Genomic DNA, 23,422 nt, shown 5'->3' with positions numbered 1-23,422 from the left:
ATAGAGTCCTGTAATCCTCCTGTCTCAGCATCCTGAACAGCTATAATTATAAGTAGGCCTGCATTCTTAGGCTCAGCTTAGGCCTGAATACTTCTTTGTAGTGGGTAGCCATTCCAGCTTTGATCTGGAAGTTCCAACCCCCATTGAGACTTCGGCAACTGTCACGCCTACAAGGTGAGGCCAAGGGAGGCGCCTGGAGACCCGAGATCTGGATGGGCCAGCGCTCTCTCTCGGTTCCAGGACCCTGGACAGCGGAGGTGGGCCAAGCAGAGCTCCAGAGAACACCACTGGACTGCGATACATCTTCCCCAGACCCCGCGACCTACCTATCCCTTAATTTGTAAGTTACGTCATTAAATAAATCTCCTTTTAACTATGTGGAGTGGCCTTAATACTTTCACCAATACTTCTTCATCTTTGTTTTTTTGTTTTTTTTTGTTTTTTTCCGAGACAGGGTTTCTCTGTGTAGCTTTGCGCCTTTCCTGGAACTCACTTGGTAGACCAGGCTGGCCTCGAACTCACAGAGATCCACTTGGCTCTGCCTCCTGAGTGCTGGGATTAAAGGCGTGCGCCACCACCGCCCGGCTTTGTTTGTTTGTTTTTTGAGACAGGGTCTTTCTATGTAGTTTTGGCTGTCCTGGAGCTTGCTATGTAGATCAGGCTGGCCTCGAACTCACAGAGAGAGATCTGCCTGCCTCTGCCTCCCAAGTGCTGGACCACCACTGCCCAGCCCAAAAGACTTTTTATCTGGCCTTTACATTGCTGTACATTATAATCATACAGGAGTGCTGAGGGACTTAAAGAAATACTGGTTTCTATTCATTTTCCTTAAAGAGAACTCAAGTGCTTCTAACAAGTAAGACTGTATGTCAGAACCACCCCACTACCACTGGCTGTGGTGCACACAGAATTAGCATTTTCCAGACTGTGTGGTTCCTTCAGTCTGGAGGTCACCCAGCTTCAACTCACCTTAAACTCCTCCTCTAATCCATTGTTGCTAGTCCCTGGGATCTTGTTATAAATTTTTTGCAGGTGGGTTTCCAGAGAAGTCACTTCCAGTTCTGTATCCCCATACAGATAATGCTCCAGAAGGGCCTGGTATATGAAGACGTATTGCATCTGAAATATGGATCATACAGAGGTCTGAGTCATGAACAGCATGGCCCTGGCGGCACCAGATCATCCCTAGTGCCGTCTTTACTCAGTCTCCTTTTCCTTTGATTTTAGTAGGGATAAAGTGATTCATTCACATTGTCCCAACACAGAGAAGCAGAACCTGAAATGCATGAGCTCCCCTGGGGGTGCTTAGCTTGGGAGACAGGGTCCTGGACTGCCGGATTCTACACTCCAAAGAGTCTGTCAGAGACTGGGCACACACAAAGGCTGTGAAAGTCTGTAAGGCCTTAGACTCCAGCCTGCCTCCATCTCATGTCTGTGCCATGACCAAAGAGTCCACACTTTTGCTCTTGGACTTGGCTGCATCATGATCGTGGGCCCTGGCATGCAGGCATACATTAAAAATGATTCCCTTATCCATAGGTCCAGTGGAAGTGATAGCTGCCTTTCTGTTTCTCCCAGCCATAAAGCTACAACCTCTTCCTCTATGTGTTATTTCTTTTTTCTTTTCTTTTTTTGATATTTATTTATTTATTTATTTATTTATTTATTTATTTACTGAGACAGGGTTTCTCTGTATAACAGCCCTAGATGTCCTAGAACTCACTTTGTAGACCAGGCTGGCCTCAAACTCAAAGATCCATCTGCCTCTGCCTCCCAAGTGCTGGGATTAAAGGCATGTACCACCATGCCCAGTGTTTTATTTCTTTTTAAAAATATTTTTATTTATTTTCTGTGTATGAGTGTTTTGTCTCATGTATACATAAGTACCATGTGCATGCCCAATGTCCACAGAGGCCAGAAGAAGGTGTTGAATCTCCTGGAATTGGGAGTTATAGATGGCTGTTAGCTGTGAAGGGGATACTGGGAGCTAAACCTGGGTCCTCTGGAAGAGCAGCTAGTGCTCTTAACCACAGAGTCACCTCTCTAGCTCCCATGCTTCGTTTCTTTAATTATGTGGCAGAAGGAAAGAACTTGTAATTTGTTCTCTGACCAACACATGTCATTCCATATTATGCGCACGTGTACACACACGCATACACACTATGTGATGTTTATGTGAACTGAAGTCCTCAGAGTAGGCAGATGTCCTGGCATTGGAAAGCCCTTCCCTCGCCTCACCCACAGATCACTCACGTCTGTCTGTACCATCTGGCAGCGCTGGGCCCGGATCCGGCTCACAAAACCATAGACATCCACTTTCCGTTCTGAATGCATCATGTCCAGCATGGCGTCAATAACAACGAATGTACCAGTGCGCCCTACACCTGCACTGTAGCCAGAGAGCAAGGGGTGAGTGGATGCCAGGCATAACCTGGAGGAGCAGGCAGGGAAGGGTGGCACAGCCTCAGGCTTCCTCCAGGCAGCTAAGTTCTAATTTCCACTGGGGTAGAGCTGGCACTGCCCCAGAGCCAATAATCCTACTGTGCTGGGAACTCCTGGTTTCTAGTTATCAGGGCCTGGGTACCCTGACACTTCTAAGGGTCTCAAGGAGGCAAGGGTATGGGGTCAGCACTTGACCCAGTTGCTTGGCTTCACAGCTGAGTCTCCACTCCTAACCTTGGAGGTACATTAACTCAAACAAATATGACAGCAGAGAAGATCTGACCTCATGTACTGTCAGGAGTACACACTGAAAATAATGGGGACCAGTGAACAAACTCTCCTGTAACTACAAACACTGCTCCTACAGGCAGACAGAGCCTCTGGTTCAAGTCTTCCTTCACAGTTATTTCAGAATCAGAGTAAGCGCCTAACTCGCCTCTTTCCACAAATCACGTTCTCCACCCCAGACTAGAACTCGAGGATTCTCTCTGGCTGCTGCCTGGGGCCCAGCTGTGCATTTCTTCTGGGTCAGCCTCCTTGGTCAGGATCCAAGGGGGCAGAAAGTGGGCAAGGGTTAGGCCACACTGACCTGCAGTGGACCACGATAGCCCCTGCATACTGAGGGTTACAGGCTTTCACCTTCTTGAGGAACTTGAGCATACCAATTGGGGTGAAAGGCACCCCAAAGTCTGGCCAGCTGGTAAAATGGAACTGAGTGATGAGGCGCTGTGGTTTTCTGTTGGTCACGTCGCCCACCTGTGAAGGGAGGAGATTCTGTGTGTTTGTTCTGATAACCCGAGGAGGGCAGTACAAGGGGAGGGAAGGTGTAACGGAGGTTGTCAGATGATGGAAAAGTGAGGAGTACCCAGAGAGCCTCTGATCACAGAGGGAGAATCCTGCCCACACAACACAGTAGGCTGAACTGCTACTATTATTCTTGGTCTACAAATGAAGGTGAAATCAGAGAACTTAAATGACCTGATCGAAGCCCAAGAACTATTACAGTAAACAGCAGAGTTAGACACAACGCAGGGCTCCTGGTTTTGTTTTGACAGGATCTCACTCTATGACCAGGCTGACCTCCTAGTCAGAGAACCTCCTGTCTCCGCCTCCAAGACTGGGATTAAAGGTGTGCACTACTACACCCAGCAGAGCTCCTGATTCTTGATAACTCCTCTTTCATAGCACCCCAAACCCCAACTCCAGCTCAGGCCTCCAGGGTCACTCTGGAAGGCTTACAACAGTCACACTACACCCTTGGAGGTAGAAATCTTTAGAGAGGTGAGCACAATACCCAGGAGGTTGCCCACTTCCCGAAGCCTCTCTTCACACTGTCTGGTCACACTCAAGGCGATCAAACTTCACCTAACAGGTCCTTTTCCTCCCAGCCACAAAACCACTGCTCACTGAGCTTTGACAGAAGTTCCTGGAGGTCAGAATCCACACAGGTCGTGTACTATGAAATTCCTGACACCCAAGTAAGAAGAGAAACAACCCAGACCTTCCCAGCCTCTTAATGGCCAGCAGATCCTCCTGGAATGCTGGGAAGGGCAGAAGACTGTACCTGCTGAATGCAGAATTTCCGTACTGTGTAGTCCACCAGCACAGTCACGTCCTCGACAGACACGCGGACGTTCCCATAGGTCCAGCAGCCTTGGTCTGGCCAGTATTGGGCACATTTACACTATAGAGAAAACAGACAAACATCTCTCATGCAAGACTGTCCTGGCAGATGTAAGTAAGGGGACTGAGAGAAAAGGAACCATATCGCCTGTATCTCCTCCGTCACCTACGTCAGCTAAAGGTTCAGTTACTATGACTTACTTTCTCTTCAACTGTACCAAGCCTCAGTCACAGATCCACCCATCTTTTCTACTCCTACCCCTCAGCTGAAGGTCAGGCTTTAGGGGCAAGCCTGTGTGAAGGAGGGACCGGCAGTTTTCTGTGGCAGAGCTGCTGCAGGGCGCCCATACAGACTATTGGCTTGTAAAACCAAGGTCTTCCCGTCGACTGAGTCCTAACAGCTTCCAAGAGCTAAAGGTCCTCTTAAAGCACACTAACAGAAACCCCACCCAAACCACTCTTCCTCTTCCTTCTTCCTTTGGGTTTTTGAGAAAGAGTTTCTCTGCATAGCCCTGGCTGTCCTGGAACTAGCTCTATAGACTAGGCTGGCCTTGAACTCACAGAGATCTGCCTGTCACTGCCTCCCAAGTGCTGGGATTAAAGGCAAGTGCCACCCCCACTCCCCCCAAACTACCCTTCTAAGCAATGTGGGGCTGCTGAGCAACACACTCAAATCCCATAATGGGTCAAGGTGACAGAAGACCCATCCTTGAGAAAGACTGTCACGAATGATGATTTATCTCTGTGGGCTGATATACGGCCCGGTGTAGTGGTCTGACTGAGAATGGCCCCCATAGGCTCATATATTTGAATGCTTAGTTGTCATGGAGTGGCACTACTTGAGAAGGAGTAGGAGGTGTGGTATTGTTGGGGTAGGTGTGGACTTGTTGGAGGAAGTGTGTCACTAGGGGAGGGCTTTCGGGTTTCAGAAGCTCAAGTCAGGCCCAGTGGCACTCTCTTCCTGTAGATCCAGATGAAGAACTCTCAGTTACTTCTACAACAACTCATCTGCCTGTGTGCCACCATGACGATAATGGACTAAACCTCTGAAACTATAGGCAAGCTCCAATTAAAAATGCTTCTTTTTTATAAGAGATGCCTTGGTCATGGTGTCTCTTCATAGCAATAGAACAGTGACTAAGACTGTTGGCACTGGCTATGGCCCACCTACAGAGCTGGTCAGGCCACAGAAGAAACAGGAGCTGTTAGAAGGGGCCAGTAGGACTTGCTGAGGGCTTCACTTTCACTGGCCTCCTGCTGGCCACACCCTCATCGGGGCTCTGCTACACTAGGGCTCCCTCTGTCAGCTTGACAGGACATCAAAGGCTTTAGGGGGTGCTGCAGGAAACCGAGGGAATGAGGGATAGAGGAACCGAGAGGAAAGAAAGTCCCTTTCTCTTCTAGCTAATGGCACACTTCCTCCTTCCTGTTACTTTGGAACTAGAATGAGCTGTTCTAATACCAGACATGGTAATGTGCCATGGACACCACTATCCCCTGCCTGCCCTGAGATTCATCTGAGGTTTCCAGGCTACAGGAAGAGGCACAGTAGCCTGTCTGGATGAGCTATTAGTACAGCAACCACAAAAAGAAAGCAGCTAGGCTCAAGCTTAGAGCTCCAGTAGAGCAGACCCTCTACCAGATTTGCCTATATTAGGGTCGTGCTACTAAATTTTCAACTTACCTCCTTTCTCTCCTTCAGGTTGGTCACCATAACGATGGTAGCTGTGTTTTGTTCCCAGATCATTCTCCAGAAATCATTCACTGTTTCTTCTTTTGGTCCTAAAGTAGCCAAGAGTGAAGATTGGAAGAGGAAAAACAATACTAGGAAATGGAAATTCCTGACTTTTGGAATTCTATGTCTAAATCTCTTCAGGGGAATATCTACCCTATTTATCCACTCATCCACCTGCTAACTGAATATTCTCCATGTATCTACCATGTATGCACCAGACACTTCATCAGGAGTGTGGCCAGGAGGCTCCAAATAGGAAAGAGCACAATGATTTTCTAAGGGTTAAGGATTAGAAGTCATGACTGCTTACTGATCACACTCTAGACAATAAGTCAAGTACTAGCTGTGGCATCTACTCTGTCCTGTCACACTCTGGAATGAGTGTCATCAATTCCAAAAGGGTGGAGTGACCTGCTCAGGCTGGAATTTCAAATTTACTTTCTATACAGCCTTTCTCAGAAAGCCACAAGAAATTTCTAAGCAAAAAAAGATGTAGACAATGAGAGAAAGATGGGATTTAATAGTGGAGAGGCTAGAAGAATTCTCAGGGTATGGTAAACAGGAGTTTTAGCAATCAAATTGCCAAGAGTTAGGGACACTGGATCTGCTATGGAACTGAAGGTTTTAGGAAACTCCTCAAATGTACTTAAAACAATTAAACCTCGGGAGGTAAAGGAACCTGTAGCCAAACTGGATGACCCGAGTTCATTCTGTGTGACCACAGTAGAAGAGAAACAACTGTTCAAAGTTGTCTCCTGACCTTCATATGTATTCCACAGCATGTGTGTGCCCATGTAGCCAGGGCTCTTAACCCCTGAGCCATCTCTCCAACTCCAGAGGACTTTTTAAAATAGACCTTTTGATACTAAGTCATCAAGATGAATGTCACTGGTTGTAAACCTGTAGGATATATTATATTTCTTTCTTTCTGTGTATGAGAGTACGCACGTACATGTTCATATGTGTTTGTGTGCACGTACATAATTCTGTAGAGGTGCATGTGTCTGCCTATGGGGGTAAGAAGTCAAATGAGGGTTTCCTTAATTGCTCTCCATCATTCATATATATATATATTTTTTTTTTGAAGATACTCTCTCACTAACCTAGAGCCTATTAACTAGACAGGCTGGCTAGCCAGTAAGTCTCTAGGATCTTGCAGTCTCTGCCTCTCCAGCACTGGGGTTAGGTACAGGCTGTCATGTCTTTTAATGTAAGTGCTAGGAATCTAAACTCAGGTTTTCCCATTTGTGTAGCAACCACTTCACCAACTGAGCCATCTCCCCAGCCCCTTACATTTCTTTTAGGTGGTAATGATTAGAGAAAAGCTACTGTATTTTTACTAGTTCATTTAGTATTTGGGCAGAAGCCCATACCCTCAACCTACATGAGACCATAGTTAAGCCCAAGAGGAAAGAATTGCCGTTACCTTGTGCAGCAATGAATTTGTTCTTTTCTTGGTAGCCCTGGGTGGAAATGGATGAAAAAGAAAAGTGAAACCCAAAAGTTGGCAGGAATGATTTCTCCAGTCAGCCTCTCAGCCAGTTAACACAGCCTCCCCGTAAGGTCTAGGTAATTCACAAGAGTTTCCAATACAGAAATCCCAGAAGGGTTAGGTTTGGAGAGAAGAATAGAAGAATATAAAACCCAAATGGTCTAGGCAGGCTTCTCAAGGTGAATTATTAGTGAATATTGGTGGGAGAGTATTCAGAGACTAACCCCTGGTCTAGACCATTTTTGATGCTTTACCAGTAGCCAACAATGTGGGTTTTAGTGTTATGGGGTAAGACCTCCCAAGGTAGAGTGTATAAGGTGGTTCTAGTGATGGAGCTGGATTGGAATTGGGAAGGATCAGGCAATTTTTTTTTTTCTTGAGGATGCTTTACTCAGATGTAAAAGCTTTTCAGAAACAGCCAGGTATGACAATGAGCTTCACCATTAGTCAGTGGGCGGCAAGGAGCAAGGGAGACTGGGGCCCCATTCAAACAGACGAGGAGCCGCCTCCGAGAAACTCACGCAGGACAGGGGCTGTCTTTTTTCTCTGTGCAGACAGCAGTAAGATGGCAATGGGGAACAGTCTTACTGGGACACCAGGTCACACCAGATAGTGGTGAAATCAAAGGAAGGACCCAAATCTGAGACCCATTTTCTAGTCTAGCTCACACAAGGGCAGGGAGCTGCTTCCTGGCAGAGAAGCAAGCATTTAAAGCCGTCCACAGCAGGCTTCTTACAACTTTTTTGAGAACAGGAATTTAGTTTTCAAAAACGTTTTTATATTTTTGGTTGTGAGCCTAGCCTTTGACAGCTGAACCATCTCTCCAGCCCTCCATAAATATTTTTAATCATCATTACAACATGAAAATCAAAATGGCCTTAATTCAGGATGCTCAATTCTGATTCACTTCTAAACCTGTAATTAAAGCTGATGAGCTCTTAAGAAACATATTAAGGGCTGGAGAGATGGCTCAGAGGTTAAGAGCACTGACTGCTCTTCCAGAGGTCCCGAGTTCAATTCCCAGCAACCACATGGTGGCTCACAGCCATCTGTAATGAGATCCGGTGCCCTCTTCTGACCTGCAGACATACATGCAGGCAGAACACTGTATACATAATAAATAAATCTTTAAAAAAAAAAAAAAAAGAAACATATTAAGCACATCATACTCCTGGCTTTATAAAAAGCCATTGTTAAATTCTCAATGGAACACAAAAATAAACACAAACATACACATAGATGTGGAAACCAGCCCCAGAGTGTTTCCTACTCTATTTTTACTAGGTGTGGATAAGTTACCTCCATGAAAGAGTACCCACAGTGATCACCTAATCAATAAAGTGTAACAGCAGAAGGTAAAACCACTAAGGGAAGGATGAAATGGGGCTCCTTGGCGCCTTCATTGTCTCTGGGTTCTGAAACCTGAGTCCCAGCTAGTTGTGTAGGTGGAATTTACACTCTTCCCATAGAGAGAAACACTTTGAAAGACTTGCTATGTGCCCTCAGGCATCTAAAGGTAGGGAGGAGTTAGATCTCCTTGTCTAGACGGGAGTCTCCGATCAATGGCCGTGTTTCATGGAGTCCTGGGATCATTAACCTTGTGCTCCCCAGAATGTAGATCTTATCTGCTGTTTCACCTTCACACTCAGGGTCCTGGGACTACTTCCCTTCCCTCAGGCCTTACTCCCAGTGGACTGGACACATCAGCCAGGCTTACTTGGTCGCTGGTTTTCTTGTCTTGTTCCCCCTTATTTTTACTACCGAGGGTAAAGCCTGCTTTCGTTTGTAGCATTTGAAAATGCTCAAAAAGGGTTCATAGAAACGTACATCTAGATTAAGAGTTCTACCCTGGAAACCTTAGGAAATGACGAAAGAATAAACAAAAAATATATTTTAAATTACCCAATATTAAAAAAGAACTGGCCACTTAAAAAGTCAGATTCGTTAGGAAAAGCCTGTGGTGGCAGTCCTTCTCTTACAACACAGCCGGGAAGGGACCAGTACACAGCAGCTAATGGTTTTCATGGGTAGGAAGAAGGGCGCAGGCTCCTTACATTAATGAACGAAGCGTTGATGTAATCGGAGTCGGGAACCCCTTCAACAGGTGTCAGGTGCACCCTAGAGTGGTCATCTAGAAAAAAACAAGCAAGACGACGTTCACATTTCAATAAATCCAATTTTGTTTCTTACTGTCCCTGAAGCAGATCAGCCCAGATAACCTGTGTCTATGTGACTGAGATATGGCATTCTAGTGCTCTTTTTATTTTGTTTTGTTTTGGTTTTTTTTGAGATAGGGTTTCTCTGTGTGGCCTTAGCTGTCCTGGAACTCACTCTGTAGAAAGGCTGGTCTCGAACTCAAAGATTCGACTGCTTCCTGAGTGCTGGGATCAAAGGCATACACGGCCACCTCCTGGTCCTGTTCGTTTGTTTGTTTTGGTTTTGCTTTTACATAGTCTTACTTTGTAGCTCAGGCTAACCCAGAACTCCCATTGTAGCCCAGGCTGCTGTGAACTCATAGCAATCTTCCTGCTTCAGCCTCCCATGGGTTAGGTTCATAGGAGTAAACAATTGCACCTAACCTTTTGGTTGTCCAAAACATTTTTTTTTTTAACATTTATTTTGTGTGCATCTGAGTGTGCACATACGTGCTTGTGCCTGTGGAACTCAGCAGACAACTTCAGAGTCAAATCTCTCCTATGTGATGAGGGTTCTGGGGATCGAACTCCGGTCACTAGGCTTGGCAGCAAGTGCCTTTGACCTCTGAGCCTCCCTATTGCCACCAACACCTGCCCTTTAAAAATGTTACTTAGTCTTAGCCCTCGGGAGGCAGGGACAGGGAGATCTGAGTTTGAGGTCAGCCTGTCTGTACAGTGAGTTTCAGAACAGCCAGGGCTACATAGAAAAACCCTGTCTCAATTTTTTTTAAATTTATGATTACTGTATATATGTATTTGTGTGTTTGCAGATGATATGTGTGAGTGCAGTTAGGCCTGTGCCGAGTGTGTGTGTGTGTGTGTGTGTGTAGGTCAGAGGATAACTTTCAGGAGTTGGTTCTCTCCTTTCACCATGGGTTCTATGGATTGAACTCAGGGTGTCAAGAATTTTTACCTGCTGATCGAGCCATCCCAGCAGCCCTCAGCATTATTTTGCTTCTATTTATGATTATTACTGTATATATGTGTATGATGTATGTGTGGGTACATATGCCACCTCATACATGTGGAGGTCAGAGGACAGTTCTTGAAGCTGGTTCTCTCCTTTCCCATTTATGTGGGGTCTAGAAATTGACCTCAGGTCCTCAGGCCCTCAGGCTTACTCACTGAGTCAGCCCTCAGTGCTGTCTTTAATGCCCTCAATCTGTAAACACCTCCACTATTATTTGGGTATTATATTATAGCTACAATAAAGAATATTCAACATCTGATAAAAAGGAAAGTGTTTCTTGACAGATGAACTGACAATATATTAAAGTTAGAAGAATGTATACTGTACAATATAACTACTAGATGTAAAAAAACTATGTGTACATATATGCACACCCACACATATGCATACAAATAAGATTTGTAGGTTTCACCAATCATACCTGCATGGGTATTTTCAATATGTGTTCATTTATTGATAAATTACATATAAATATTAACATACTTACTATGCACTAGAAAATGTAAGCATTTTAAAAGGAAGAGGGCCTGTGAAATGGCTCAAAGGGTAAAGGGGCTTGCTGCCAAGCCTGACAATCCAAGTTTGATCCCCAGAGCACAAGGTGGAAGGAAAGACCCAGTTACTGTCTTCCAACCTTCACACGTGCACCACGGCAAATGTGTGCCCCACCCCCCACAAATAAATGTAGTGAAAATTTAAAAAGAAGTTAAACAGATGAATTTTTTAGACAAGATGTATTATTACGTGTGTCAGATCTCCTGGAGTTGGAGCTGTAGATGGTTGTGAGCCACCATGTGGGTGCTTAACCAAATCTGGGTCCTCTGCAAGAGCAGGAAGTATTCTTAACTGCTGAGACATCTCTCCAGCCCCCAAACGATAAATTTTTTAAAAGCCAATATATAAATACAGAGAAGTTCAAATATCCCACTGGGTTATGCATACCCCATTACACAGACTTAGAAAAATATCTGTTAGATGAGATCAACTGATTATCAGTGGCTAACGCTGGGAAGGTGTTATTGTTAGGTTCAAAGTGAGTCCCCAAAATGGCAGTGCTGTTGGCAATGTCTGAGATGACAATCTGGGCTGAGTAACAGAAAGACTGCTACTTAAGCTCAGCATTCCTCAGAAATCCTGTGAAGTTGGTTTGTTAGGAAAAGCCAGTATCTGATCCCTACAACAACTACCTCTGGCATTGGGCAACCTGTTCTGGTTTAACTCAAGTAAGCCTGTAATAGATCAAAGGCCCACCCTAGTCCCCAGGCTGTTGTGGCCATACCCTACTTCCCACTCCACTAACTCCCAGGCTGTTCTGACTCCACACCCCCTCCACTGCAACCTGCTTCCCTCAGAACTGGTATGGCTTCTCCCTGCTCTTACTGCTTTCTCTGAACCTGAGAGACAGCCTTGGCAGTTTGAGGAACCAATGACTTTTCTTTCTACCAACGGAGTGGTGTGGTTTCACTGTGCCCTTGCTTACAGCTAAAAAACCACATCACCTACTTTCTGCCTGGTCCCATGAAGCTGCCCTGCCTGGTCGTCAGAAATAGGCCTGCAATACCAACTGTGATCCATAGCATAGTCCTACCTGGCTGTGAGATTGCCTGGTGTGTGCATGTGTGTGTGTGTGTGTGTGGGGGGGGGGGGGATGGGGATCCATGCTCTTTGAGCCTTAAGGACGAACCAGTCTTCTTTCTGCCTGCCCTGTTACCAACCCCAAGATTCTTCCCACCCTCAAAGAATCTATCTAGAGATGTAGTTTCAGATCACATTCCAAGAAACCCTATAAACACTCACAAGGCAAGATGTTTACATATCGATTTTTTTCCTTGTTTTCCTCCTTGGAGGCAGCCTCACAGGTGGCCTGGATAGGACAAGCAGGGAGAGCCTGAAAGGTTAAGAGAAATTAAAGGAGTTATTAAGAGGGATAAATATCAAGCAGGCATTCTTTTTACCAAGCCCTGTTCTGGTAGTAAGTTCTATCTTTTTGGGGGAGGAGGTAGGGAGAAGAGAAGGGGAACACAGATCTGGGTGAGTGTGTACAGCCTAAGACAGAAAATTCACCTTTCTCCTACATAGCTACAAGCCCTAAGAATTCAATACCAAGAATCCACAGGAGGAGGATGCATGTTTGTTTGTTTGTTTGTTTTTTAAAGGATTTATTTATTTATTTATTTACTATGTATACAGTGTTCTGTCTGCATGTATGCCTACATACCAGAAGAGAGCACCAGATCTCATTACAGATGGTTGTGAGCCATCATGTGGTTGCTAGGAATTGAACTCAGGACTTCTGGAAGAACAGCCCGTGCTCTTAACCACTGAGCCATCTCTCCAGCCCTGGATGCATGCTTTTTATATGACTATTATTTAGTTAGGGGCCTATTACAATGCATGATCAAAATGGACTACCCCTGTAAACTGAGAGTCGGGATTATAATGGGAAAAAAATGGGCTATTTATTTATTTATTTATATTCATCCACTCATTTATTTATTTATTTATACCTCCATGCAAAGACAAGATGAAACTCAAGATGAACTACTCTGGGCATTTAGCTGATGCAGAGCCTCTTTAGGGGTCTGTCAGAGAGACAAGGCACCCAGCCGCTGGCATCATATGGCAAGGAAGCACGGAAGGTGGGCAGCATTCTCACTGGGTGTGGCAGCTGCAAAGCCGAGGAGTGGGATCAGGTGTCACAGAATGGTCATCACTTTTGGAGCAACTGTAACTCAGCTGGCACAGGGAGTAATGTAGGAAGCATAAGCTGTCTTGACACGAGACAGCCTGGGTGTATGAACTTGAGCAAATCTGTTAACTTTCTCAGCCTGTGTTATCTATCTCACCTTCAACCCTTAGAGAATACTTTCCACATAAGGAATAAGTGATACAATGCCATGTGTGGTACAAAAGCAGGTTTCAAGAAATGAATTTTATGAAAGTGTGATGCTGAATTTTATCTGAACTGTTCACCTCTGTATGTTCCACATATTCAAAACAAAGAAAGCAAAAAGGGAACTAATTTAACTTGGATAACTGTTCAGAAGAATGAATTTTTATGGGCTTTAAAAATAGCCTTATTTTTTGATTCCAGCAACTCTACTTCTGAGAATGTACTCTAAGGAAACATAATGCCTGTGTGAACTCATGTCCTTCATCATCTTTAGAGTGACTCCATACTGACAACAGCCCACAGTCTTCACCAGCAGGGACCAAGAGAGCAGATTACAGTTCATGGATGGATTTTCATTCACTCTTCTAACAAATACATGTTGTGTACCAATTAGGCTAGGTATATAGGAAACAATGCTGAGTAAAACATATATAATTCTTGCCCTTGTATACAATATAAACTTGTGGGCAACATCAATACGTGGGTGTGTGTATCTCAATATGTGTATATATATGTATATACACACATACATGTATATATGATATATAGCATGATAAATGTAATAAAAAGCAGAATGCTTTTAGAGAAGGTATCAGAAAGAGCCAAATTTAGATCAGAGGTAGGTGTCTGTGGAAGGATAAGGTAGGAGGTACTATTTCAGGAACAAACAATAGTATCTATGAAGATCCAGAGACAGGACAAGGTCCCCTTCATAAAGACCTGAAAAGTCAAAGTGTGATACAAAATAGGCTGGTGGAGATGGCAGGACGAAGAGGGATGGCAAGAGGTGGGGAGATCTTGGCAAGGTGAGACTCTGCGTTTTCATGCAGACCCTTTGGACAGGGAGTTTGGGTCCTAAGTTTATGAGTAAACTCATCGAAGGCTTTAAAAATGAGACTAGTTTACATGATGAAGAATACCTCTAGCTGGGCAGTGGTGGCACACGCCTTTAATCCCAGCACTCGGGAGGCAGAGCCAGGCAGATCTCTGTGAGTTCGAGGCCAGCCTGGTCTACAGATTGAGATCCTGGACAGGTACCAAAACAACACAGAGAAACCCTGTCTTGAAAAAAAACCAAGCAAACAAAAAGAATACTCTGATTGCTATTTGGAAAATAAGACTGAAGAGAGTCAAGAATCAAACATGGAATAGAAACAGGTAAAATGATGTGGTAGTTTTAGTAAGAATGGCCTCCATAAGCCAGGTGTGGTGGTGCACACCTTTAATCCCAGCACTCAGGAGGCAGAGGCAGGCGGATCTGAGTTTGAGGCCAGCCTGGTCTACAAAGAGAGTTCCAGAGCTGTTACATAGTGAAGCCTGTCTCAAAAAACTAGAAAAAAAATATGGCTCCCATACACTGATATATTTGAACGCTTAGTCACCACTGACAGTGCTCAGTGGTACTATGTGAAAAGATTAGGAAGTACAGCCTTGTTGGAGGAAGGATGTCCCTGGAGGTGGGCTCTGTGGTTTTAAAAGCCCATGCCAGGCCTAGGCTCTCTTTCTCAGGCTATGGATCAGAATCTAGCTCTTCCCTACTGCTCTAGTGCCTGCCTGTATACCACCATGCTCCCCTTACCATGATAATGGACTAAACCTCTGAAACTGGAAGCAAACCCCCAATTAAATGCTTTCTTTCATAAGAGTTGCCTTGGTCATAGTGTCTCTTCAACAATAGAACAGTGACTAGGACAGATGACAATATAAGGAAGTGGATGCATCTGAGATACATCCTGGAGTTAGAATCTCTGCATTTGGAGAAAGCAGGAAGTAAAGGTAGATTGGGGGAGAAAAAAAGGAGTGAAGGAGAGCTCTCAGGTTTCTGACTTTGGAAATAAAATAAGAATGGTCAAACGGGGCTGGAGAGATGGCTCAGTGGTTCAGAGCACTGACTGCTCTTCCAGAGGTCCTGAGTTCAATTCCCAGCAACCACATGGTGGCTCTCAACCACTTGCAATTAGATCTGGTGCCTTCTTCTGGCCTGCAAGGACACATGCAGGCAGAACACTGTATACATCATAAATAAATAAACCTTTAAAAAAAAAAAAGGTCAAATGAAGGAAAAGTCAGCTTTGGGGCTATTAATTTTGCCAAATGAAAGGTGCTTTAAGGAGGAAACAAGGCTATTTCCTGGGACTTGCACAACAAAGGTATAAATTACACTGTAAATCTAAAGGCAAGGACAATCAGTCTCATGGTCTACTTACTCCTACCTGACTTAAGAGATTTCAGAGTTCAGCCGGGCGGTGGTGGCATACGCCTTTAATCCCAGCACTCGGGAGGCAGAGCCAGGCGGATCTCTGTGAGTTCGAGGCCAGCCTGGTCTCCAAAGCGAGTTCCAGGAAAGGCTCAAAGCTACACAGAGAAACCCTGTCTCGAAAAACCAAAAAAAAAAAAAAAAAAGAGATTTCAGAGTTCAAACCCTAAGACGGGTAATTCTCTTTGACTCTGTGCTGTCAGCAATGACAGCAAGTTTCCTTTTTTTTTTTTTGCCTTTCTGTGTGTCAGCTCTTGCATACAGGACAGAGCACATATTTGATACTGGAATTTCCCAATTCACTTAGACTTCATTTTCTTTCATCTAGGCTAGCACAGGACAGGTGAAATGCCAGCTTCTTTAGTCCCCAGACTAACCCTTTTCTAAGATTCCTGTACATTTCTTTTCTTTTCTTTTATAATTTAATTTAATTTTACATCATTTCTTTTCTTAAATGATAGAGAGCAGAGGGATTGAGAGCAAGATTATTGTATTAGCCAAGTATGAACTTGTTATGTAACTGAAGATGACCTTGAATTCATGATCTTCCTGCCTCCACTTCCAGAGTGCTGAGATTAAAGGAACTCAGGGCTATATGCAAAACAAGTAGTCTCCCAACTGGGCTATATCCCTAGCCCCCACAGAACATGATCTTTAATATGGAAGGGTAATGAATGACAATGATCGCCACCTCATAGTCCTGTCAGGACCGCCCCAGTCATGATGGAGAAAAACCAACTCTCTTCAGGTGGGCGAAGCCTTTTAAGGGGAACATTTGGAAGCAACAGAACAGATAGGGCTTGTTTTGTCTATGTCAGGACAAAACAAAGGGGGCCTCACACTGCAAGAAAACAGCTTGTGAGCAACAGAACTGAATGACTAGATAACATTACATTCTCTAGAAACACTAGGTAGCATCAAAGACCATTTCATTTCTTAATCAAACCTTAAACAGAACCAAGACAAGGTACCTCAACATTTTTTAAAAAGGTGCATCTGCCATCCACTTTAACTTCCAAGTTCATTCTGGTTTCTTTCACGCTTTCTGATCTCCTCTATCTCCTTTCACAGGTAAACTTAGAGCTTATCATTATCTTATGATAAATTGTATCCCATATATTACATCCTTATTATTATTGCTCAGTGTATTTTGTGATGAAAATGGAAGCATGATAAAATGCTACCTTGCTTTTCTTTTGGCTCAGCATTATGTTTTATGTTCTGTGCTGGATAGTTTTGTGTCAACTTGACACAAGTCATCTTGAGAAAATACCTCCATCAGGTCCGCTGTAGGCAAGTCTATAGGGTATTTTCTTAATTAGTGATTGATGGTGGAGGGCCCAGTCCATTGTGGTGATGCCATCACTAGGCAGGTGGTCCTGGGTAAGTATAAGAAAGCAGGCTGAACAAGCCATGGGGAGCAAGCCAGTGAGCACCACTCTTCCTCGGCCTCTATATCAGCTCCTGTCTCCAGGTTCCTGCCCTGTTTGAGTTTCTGTTCTGATTTCTCTAAGTGATGGACTGTGACTTGGAAGTTTAAGTTGAAATAAACCCTTTCCTTCTCAAGTTGCTTCGGTCATGGTGTTTTATCAAAGCGATACTAAGACATGTTTCTCAAGTCATTCAGACTGCTGTTTGTAATTGGCATTTGTTCTTTTTAATAAATGACATAATAGTTTTGCTTTAGTCTTTTTTTAAAAAATTTTTTTTTTAAAGATTTATTTATTTATTATATATACAGTATTCTGCCTGCATGTATCCCTGCAGGTCAGAAGAGGGTGCCAGATCTCATTACAGATGGTTGTGAGCCACCATGTGGTTGCTGAGAGTTGAACTCAGGACCTCTGGAAGAGTAAGCAGTGCTCTTAACCTCTGAGCCATCTCTCCAGCCCCGCTTTAGTCTTTTAAAACAATATTTACTTTAGCTTTATTCACATATATGTATGCTTGTCGAATATATGCAGTGTGTGTGTGTGTGCGCGTGCGTGCGTTGCGTGCGTGCATGCATGCGTGCGCACCCGCCCCCAAACTGGCCAGAAGATGGCACTGGTTCCCAGAGAGTTAGAATAAGAGGTGGTTCTAAGCTGTCTGACTTCAGTGCTAGGAATGGAACTCAGGTCCTCTGCAAGAGCATGATGAACTCTTGATGGCTAAGCCATCGTTCTAAGCCCAAAACTGTTTTTCAATGTAACTCTGCCTATTTACACTACCAGCTGTGACAGAATAGGTTCCATTTGGTATCTTCACCCACATCTGCTACTGTCATACTTTAAAAGTATTAACTACAGCCATGACTTACATTTCTATCTTACCAACAGGGTCATCATCATTCCAGTTCACTGGTTAAAGGGTTTCCTCCTCCAGGTAGTGCCTCATCTAATGTTTTCTCATTGTTTTACTGGACTGTAATTTCTCTTTTTTCTTTTTCTTTTCCCTTTTATTTCTTTATCTATTCTGGATACTCACAGTTAGCTGTGAGCTTTCATTTTCTTTTACAGCCTCTAGTTATCAACAGAACTTTTGTATTGTATATAGTTAAATCTTTCACTTTACCAACATTTTCAGGTTTGAGAAATCCTCTTATGTGAAATCATAGGTGTATTTTCCTATATTATTTTCACACTTTACAAGCCTGTCATTTAAACCTCAATATCTACGCCAAATGGAATTGGTATTTGTATCTATATGAGACAAATGACCTACTTCATTTACTCACATAGGGCTGTCCAGTTGTTCCAGTACTATAATATTGTAAAGGCCACTGTTTCCCCAACCAAGAAGGCAACAGCATTTCTGTGATGAACCTGTTTCCACTTACACACGGGATCTGCTCTTGGTATTTTACTGCACTACTCAGTCTGTCTACCCCAGTGACAGCATCACACTGTCTTACAAGGACTCTCTGTGTCTGCTAAGGCAGTTCTCCTCACCTTGTTCTTCTTCTTCGGGATTGTCTTGGCTAGTCTTGACTCTTTCCTCCTCCATAAAAATTTTAGAATCAGCTTGTCAAGTTCCACAAAAAAACCTGTTGGGATTTTCATTGGAATTGCATTGAATCTGTGTACCCATCTGAGGAGAACTGGCATCTTCACACGCTGAGCTTCCTAACCCAGAGATTTATTTCTGAACTAGTTTAAGCTGTTTTCCTCTCATGGGTGCAAACATTTTTATAATTTTCTCTGAAGATTTTGCAAATATTTCGTTAGGATTACTCTTAAGTACATCTTGGATACTAATATAAGTGATATATTTTAAAAGTATTAGATTTTTATGGCCTACATACAGAAATTAATTTTTAGGCTGTTTTTATATCTGATAATTTATTTCTGGAGTCTGAATTTTTTTGGAGACAATATTCACAGTAAAAATTTCTTATTTTATCTTTAGCTTCTTGTCTTGCTTCCCTGTCCTGTCAGCGATCTCCAGAACTTGCTGAAATCTCAGTTCCCCGTTACTCCCAAATCTCCCCTCCAGTGCTCTCACCTCAGCCACCAGCACCCTCCAGGGTTGTCTGTAACAGTTCTATTGAAAAGAACACAACCACCAGATACATATTCTCTTTTGCATTTTCCTTGCACTAAGTAATACAAACCCAGATGACAGCAGGTACCTTTCCTACGACCCTTCCAGAATACAGCCACAGTGAATACCCAAAGCCCTTGTTACAATTCTTGTTCATTTCCATGGGATTATAGCTCATCAAGGTAACTCAAATGTCTGTTCAGTCCCATTACATGACATAAATGTCTTTTTTTTTTCTTTTTTGTTTTTAAAAGACTTATTTATCACATATACAGTCTTCTGCCTGCAGGCCAGAAGAGGGCACCAGATCTCATTACAGATGGTTGGGAGACACATGGTGGCTGGGAATTAAACTTGGGACCTCTGGAAGAACAGCCAGTGCTCTTAACCCCTGAGCCATCTCTCCAGCCCACATAAATGTCTTCTTTACTTGATGCTCTGAAAATTAAGTTGTTACTAAAAGCAGGGGATCCCACAGAAGGACTATCCACAGGTTTTGATGATCTCACTGGCTTTATCTCTTTCCTCTCTTCTCTTTTCTCTTGGGAACTAAATTTTCTCTTTCTTTTTTGCTTTCTTTTCATCTTTAAACTTTGAGCAGTTTTAGGAAACCCAGAAAGAGGGTTTTTAATATGTTAACAAATTCAATGTTTCTTCCAAAGACAAATGTTGGTGAATAAAAAAGTTCCAGTTTGTAACTAAGATGAAAGGTACAGCCTCCAACCAACAGGGAGTCATGGAAATAGTGTCCAGCTTTTCTTAAGCCTGTCAAATACCCAAAAGAGCTGTCAAGTCCTACACCCACTGTTTCCTCATCAGGGTTAGTTACCTGTGAGTCAGTTTCTTTCCAGAACAACACATCTGTGACACACCATTTCACAGTGACCTGACCACAGATGTGACTCCTCCATTCCAAATGCAATACACCCACCAAAGCACACTACAGGTCATCAACTTCATTTCTTAGATCTAGAAAATCACCACCACCTACTTAAAAATAAAAATAAAAAAAGAATATAAAGCTAGGTGTGGTGGCACATTCCTTTAGTTTCAGCACTTGGGAGGCAGAGGCAGGTGGATCTCTGAGTCTGAGGCCAGGCTGGTCTACAGAGTGAGTTCCAGGACAGCCAGGGCTACACAGAGAAACTTGTCTTGAAAAAACCAAAAAGCAAAAACCAAAAAAGAATATGCTTACTCTAGAAGTCCAGTAACACAACAGAAAGCAGTTCCCTGTTAAGTTCTTCCTGTTTTCCACACTCCTTTGTAGAAACCAACTGTTAGCATTCAGCTTCTCCCAGACTTGAACTAGCATATCTAAACATGTACACAGGTATTTACAGATATTAAGAAAAAAAAAACAAACTTGGGGTCTTGACATCCACATTTACCTGCAATGTACTTTCTCATATAATATACCTTGCTATGTCAATATGTTTATTTTTGTGACAGTGAGGAATTTCATGAAGGTTATAAGAAATCAAGTCAGTTAGTTATTTGGTGGACACTACTGTACTGGATACTGCTGTAAACTAGTGTGAGTGTGTGTGTGTGTGTGTGTGTGTGTGTGTGACTTTGTGTTGAGGGCGCACTTATGTGCCCTGGCATACATGTGATGGCTATAAGAAATCACCAAGTCAGTCAGCTATTTGGTGGATACTATTCTACTGCATACTGTTTGTAAACTTGTGTGTGTGTGTGTGTGTGTGTGTGTGTGTGTGTGTGTGTGTAAACTTATGTGTCATGGCACACATGTGGAAGTCAGAGAGCCAATTTCCAGGCCAACAAAAGTTCTTTCATTCGACAGCCTTCTTCTTCTTTTTTTTTTTTCCCCAAAGATTTTATTTATTTAGTATGTATGCAGTGTTCTGCCTGAATGTATCCCTGCAGGCCAAAAGAGAGCACCATATCTCATTATGGATGGTTGTGAGCCACCATGTGGTTGCTGGGAATTGAACTCAGGACCTCTGGAAGAGCAGTCAGTACTCTTTAACTGCTGAACCATCTCTCCAGCCCTAGATAGCCTTCTTAATGGCATAATTTGTCATATCATAGGAGTTTTATTTTTGTTTTAATTAAAAATAAAACATTATAATATATTAACTTTCAGTCATTTCCATTCTGATAATTTTTTTTTTTTTTTTGAGACAGCATCTCCCTATATACCTCCCAGGCTGGCCTCAAACTCAGAGATCCACCTACTTCTGCCTCCTGAGTGCTGGGATTAAAGGTGTGTGGTGTGCCCAACTCATTCTGTTTTCTGAATCTTTCTTTCTCTTTAAGGGCCTTCTACACCTAATGACTCTAAAGCAGTCTTCTAGAACAGCGGCCATGTTTGCTGCTCACCGTCCCTGCCTAACTGTTCCAAGCGGTGACGCCTAACAACGCTCTCTTCCCCAGGATTCTGAAAACTGGGAAGAAGTGGAGGTTCCCAGAGGAGGGCCCAGAGCCACCAAGGCAGGGCTGTTCTGCTTGAGGCTTGGAACTCCAACCAATGTTTTGAGTTTGCCAACAATGCAGTGTCTTTTCCGCTGTCCTCCACCCCTCAATTTACTTGAGTTCTTGATATACGTGTGTGTGTGCACACTTGTTAATGTGTGTGCAGGTGCAAGTGTGGGGAGGTCAAAGGATACGTTCCTGTGCTGTGTTATTCTTCAGGAGCTATCCACCTTGTTCTTTAAGACTAGCTGGTCAGAAAGTCCCAGAGGTCGCCTGGCTCCACTTCCTCAGCATGGTGGTTACAAGTGTTCTGGGACTCTTTACACTGGTTTAGGGTACAGAACTTGGGTCCTCAAGCATTTTACTGACTCAGCCTTCTCCCCAGCCTGACTTCCTACTATTTTGTTTGTTTGTTTGTTTGCTTGCTTCTTTTTTCAAGACAGAGTTTCTCTGTGTACTAGCCTTGGCTGTCCTGGAACTTCCTTTGTAGACCAGGCTGGCCTCGAACTCACAGAGATCTGCCTGCCTCTGCCTCCCGAGTGCTGGGATTAAAAGCGTGCCAACTTCCTACTTTTAAAGCCAGGAAAATAATGACATTTTCACTATGTTCCTAGCGGGATCTATAGCATAGTCCTTGCTATATGAGACTGGGGAGGAAACCACTGGAGTTTCTGAAATGATACGGAAAATGGGAGGCAGGTAGCTCAAGTCACTTTAGGGGACCTACCCTGTTAGAGAAAGTGCCACTTTTCACCTAACACCTAAGCTTAGGTCATTTTATCCCTTCAATTAGAGTACAGTTAGGCACCTGTTAGGACAAACCCTGACTAAGCACCTTCACACTCATATACTGTGGCCCTGTTTCTCCATCTTAAGAATTTACATCACATTTCCTTTGGTAACTCACACTGGCAAAGGGAAATACATCTTTTAGGATACACTGGTCTCTGGCCTTGAGATAACGAATTTCTGGAAATCCAGAATTTCACTGTGACATGTTACTTACAATGGAGCATTTGTAGGCCAGGTAAAGGAAGAGGTTTTGGCCTGAACTGGCCTACATTAGGGGATACCTATTACAGCAGAATATCCACATGAATTCCCTACCTACTAGATGAAGACTATTATAGAAAAAGCTAATGTAAGCTCCAGGACCACTGACCTACCAAAGGCTAAGTCTCTACACAAGCAGGGATCTTAAGTGCTACAGAAAATTTAAAAGCTTGTAGGATATCCAGCTACTATATATCCTATAGTATCCAGAATTATATATGCTGTAGTTCTAGGTATCAAGATAGAAGAACCTTTTGAAACTGGGAGCTTGAGACCAGTCTGGAAAACACAGTTGTACCTTGGGGGAAAGGGGAAAGGAAGGGAAGAGAGGTGGGAGGGAGGGAGGGAGGGAGGGAGGGAGGGAGAGAGAGAGAGAGAGAGAGAGAGAGAATGAGAATCAAAAAGACTAACACAAAGGACCCATGGTTTTAACCAAGTCCACAGAGGCTGGGTGTGATGGTGCATGACTGTAATCCCAGCACTTCTAGCTCTTCTAGAACCCAGGAAGCTGAGGCAGGAAGATCTGGAGTTCCTGGCTAGACTGGGCTACATAGTAAACTTCAGGATAGCCTGGGCTATACAGTAAGAGCGTAAGTCAAATCAATAGTGGATTATAATAAACTGAGTCAGTCATCAGCTGGAGCTGCAGACTTAACAGTTGGCTTTCCAGCAACTTTTCTTCCTAAAAAACCTCTACTCTCTGGAATCTCTGTATTAATGGGACAAGTATACGCTCTTTTAAAGTTGCATACACTATTTGAAGCTGTTTCCCCCTTTCATGAAAAGAGCTGCCTCAGGGATAAA

At 43.6% G+C, this 23,422-nt stretch overlaps 1 protein-coding gene across 2 annotated transcripts in view; it reads right to left on the bottom strand.

Annotated features, from left to right (window-relative positions):
- Ptpra (protein tyrosine phosphatase receptor type A) overlaps positions 1-23,422 on the bottom strand; it is a 112,535-nt gene that overhangs the window by 12,174 nt on the left and 76,939 nt on the right. For both annotated transcript variants that reach the window (XM_059261428.1, XM_059261429.1), the window contains 8 exons: positions 12,255-12,345; positions 9,347-9,423; positions 7,227-7,263; positions 5,750-5,847; positions 4,007-4,126; positions 3,032-3,198; positions 2,254-2,389; positions 970-1,119 (listed from right to left, as the gene is read on the bottom strand). In XM_059261428.1, the coding sequence (XP_059117411.1) occupies positions 970-1,119; positions 2,254-2,389; positions 3,032-3,198; positions 4,007-4,126; positions 5,750-5,847; positions 7,227-7,263; positions 9,347-9,423; positions 12,255-12,345 (876 nt within the window). The remainder of the gene's footprint in view (positions 1-969; positions 1,120-2,253; positions 2,390-3,031; positions 3,199-4,006; positions 4,127-5,749; positions 5,848-7,226; positions 7,264-9,346; positions 9,424-12,254; positions 12,346-23,422) is intronic.

This window comes from Peromyscus eremicus, chromosome 4 (assembly GCF_949786415.1).
Source record: "Peromyscus eremicus chromosome 4, PerEre_H2_v1, whole genome shotgun sequence".
In the NCBI taxonomy this organism is placed as follows: Eukaryota; Metazoa; Chordata; class Mammalia; order Rodentia; family Cricetidae; genus Peromyscus; species Peromyscus eremicus.
Note: the sequence above shows the minus strand (reverse complement) of the source record. Positions and strands in the feature narration are given on the sequence as shown.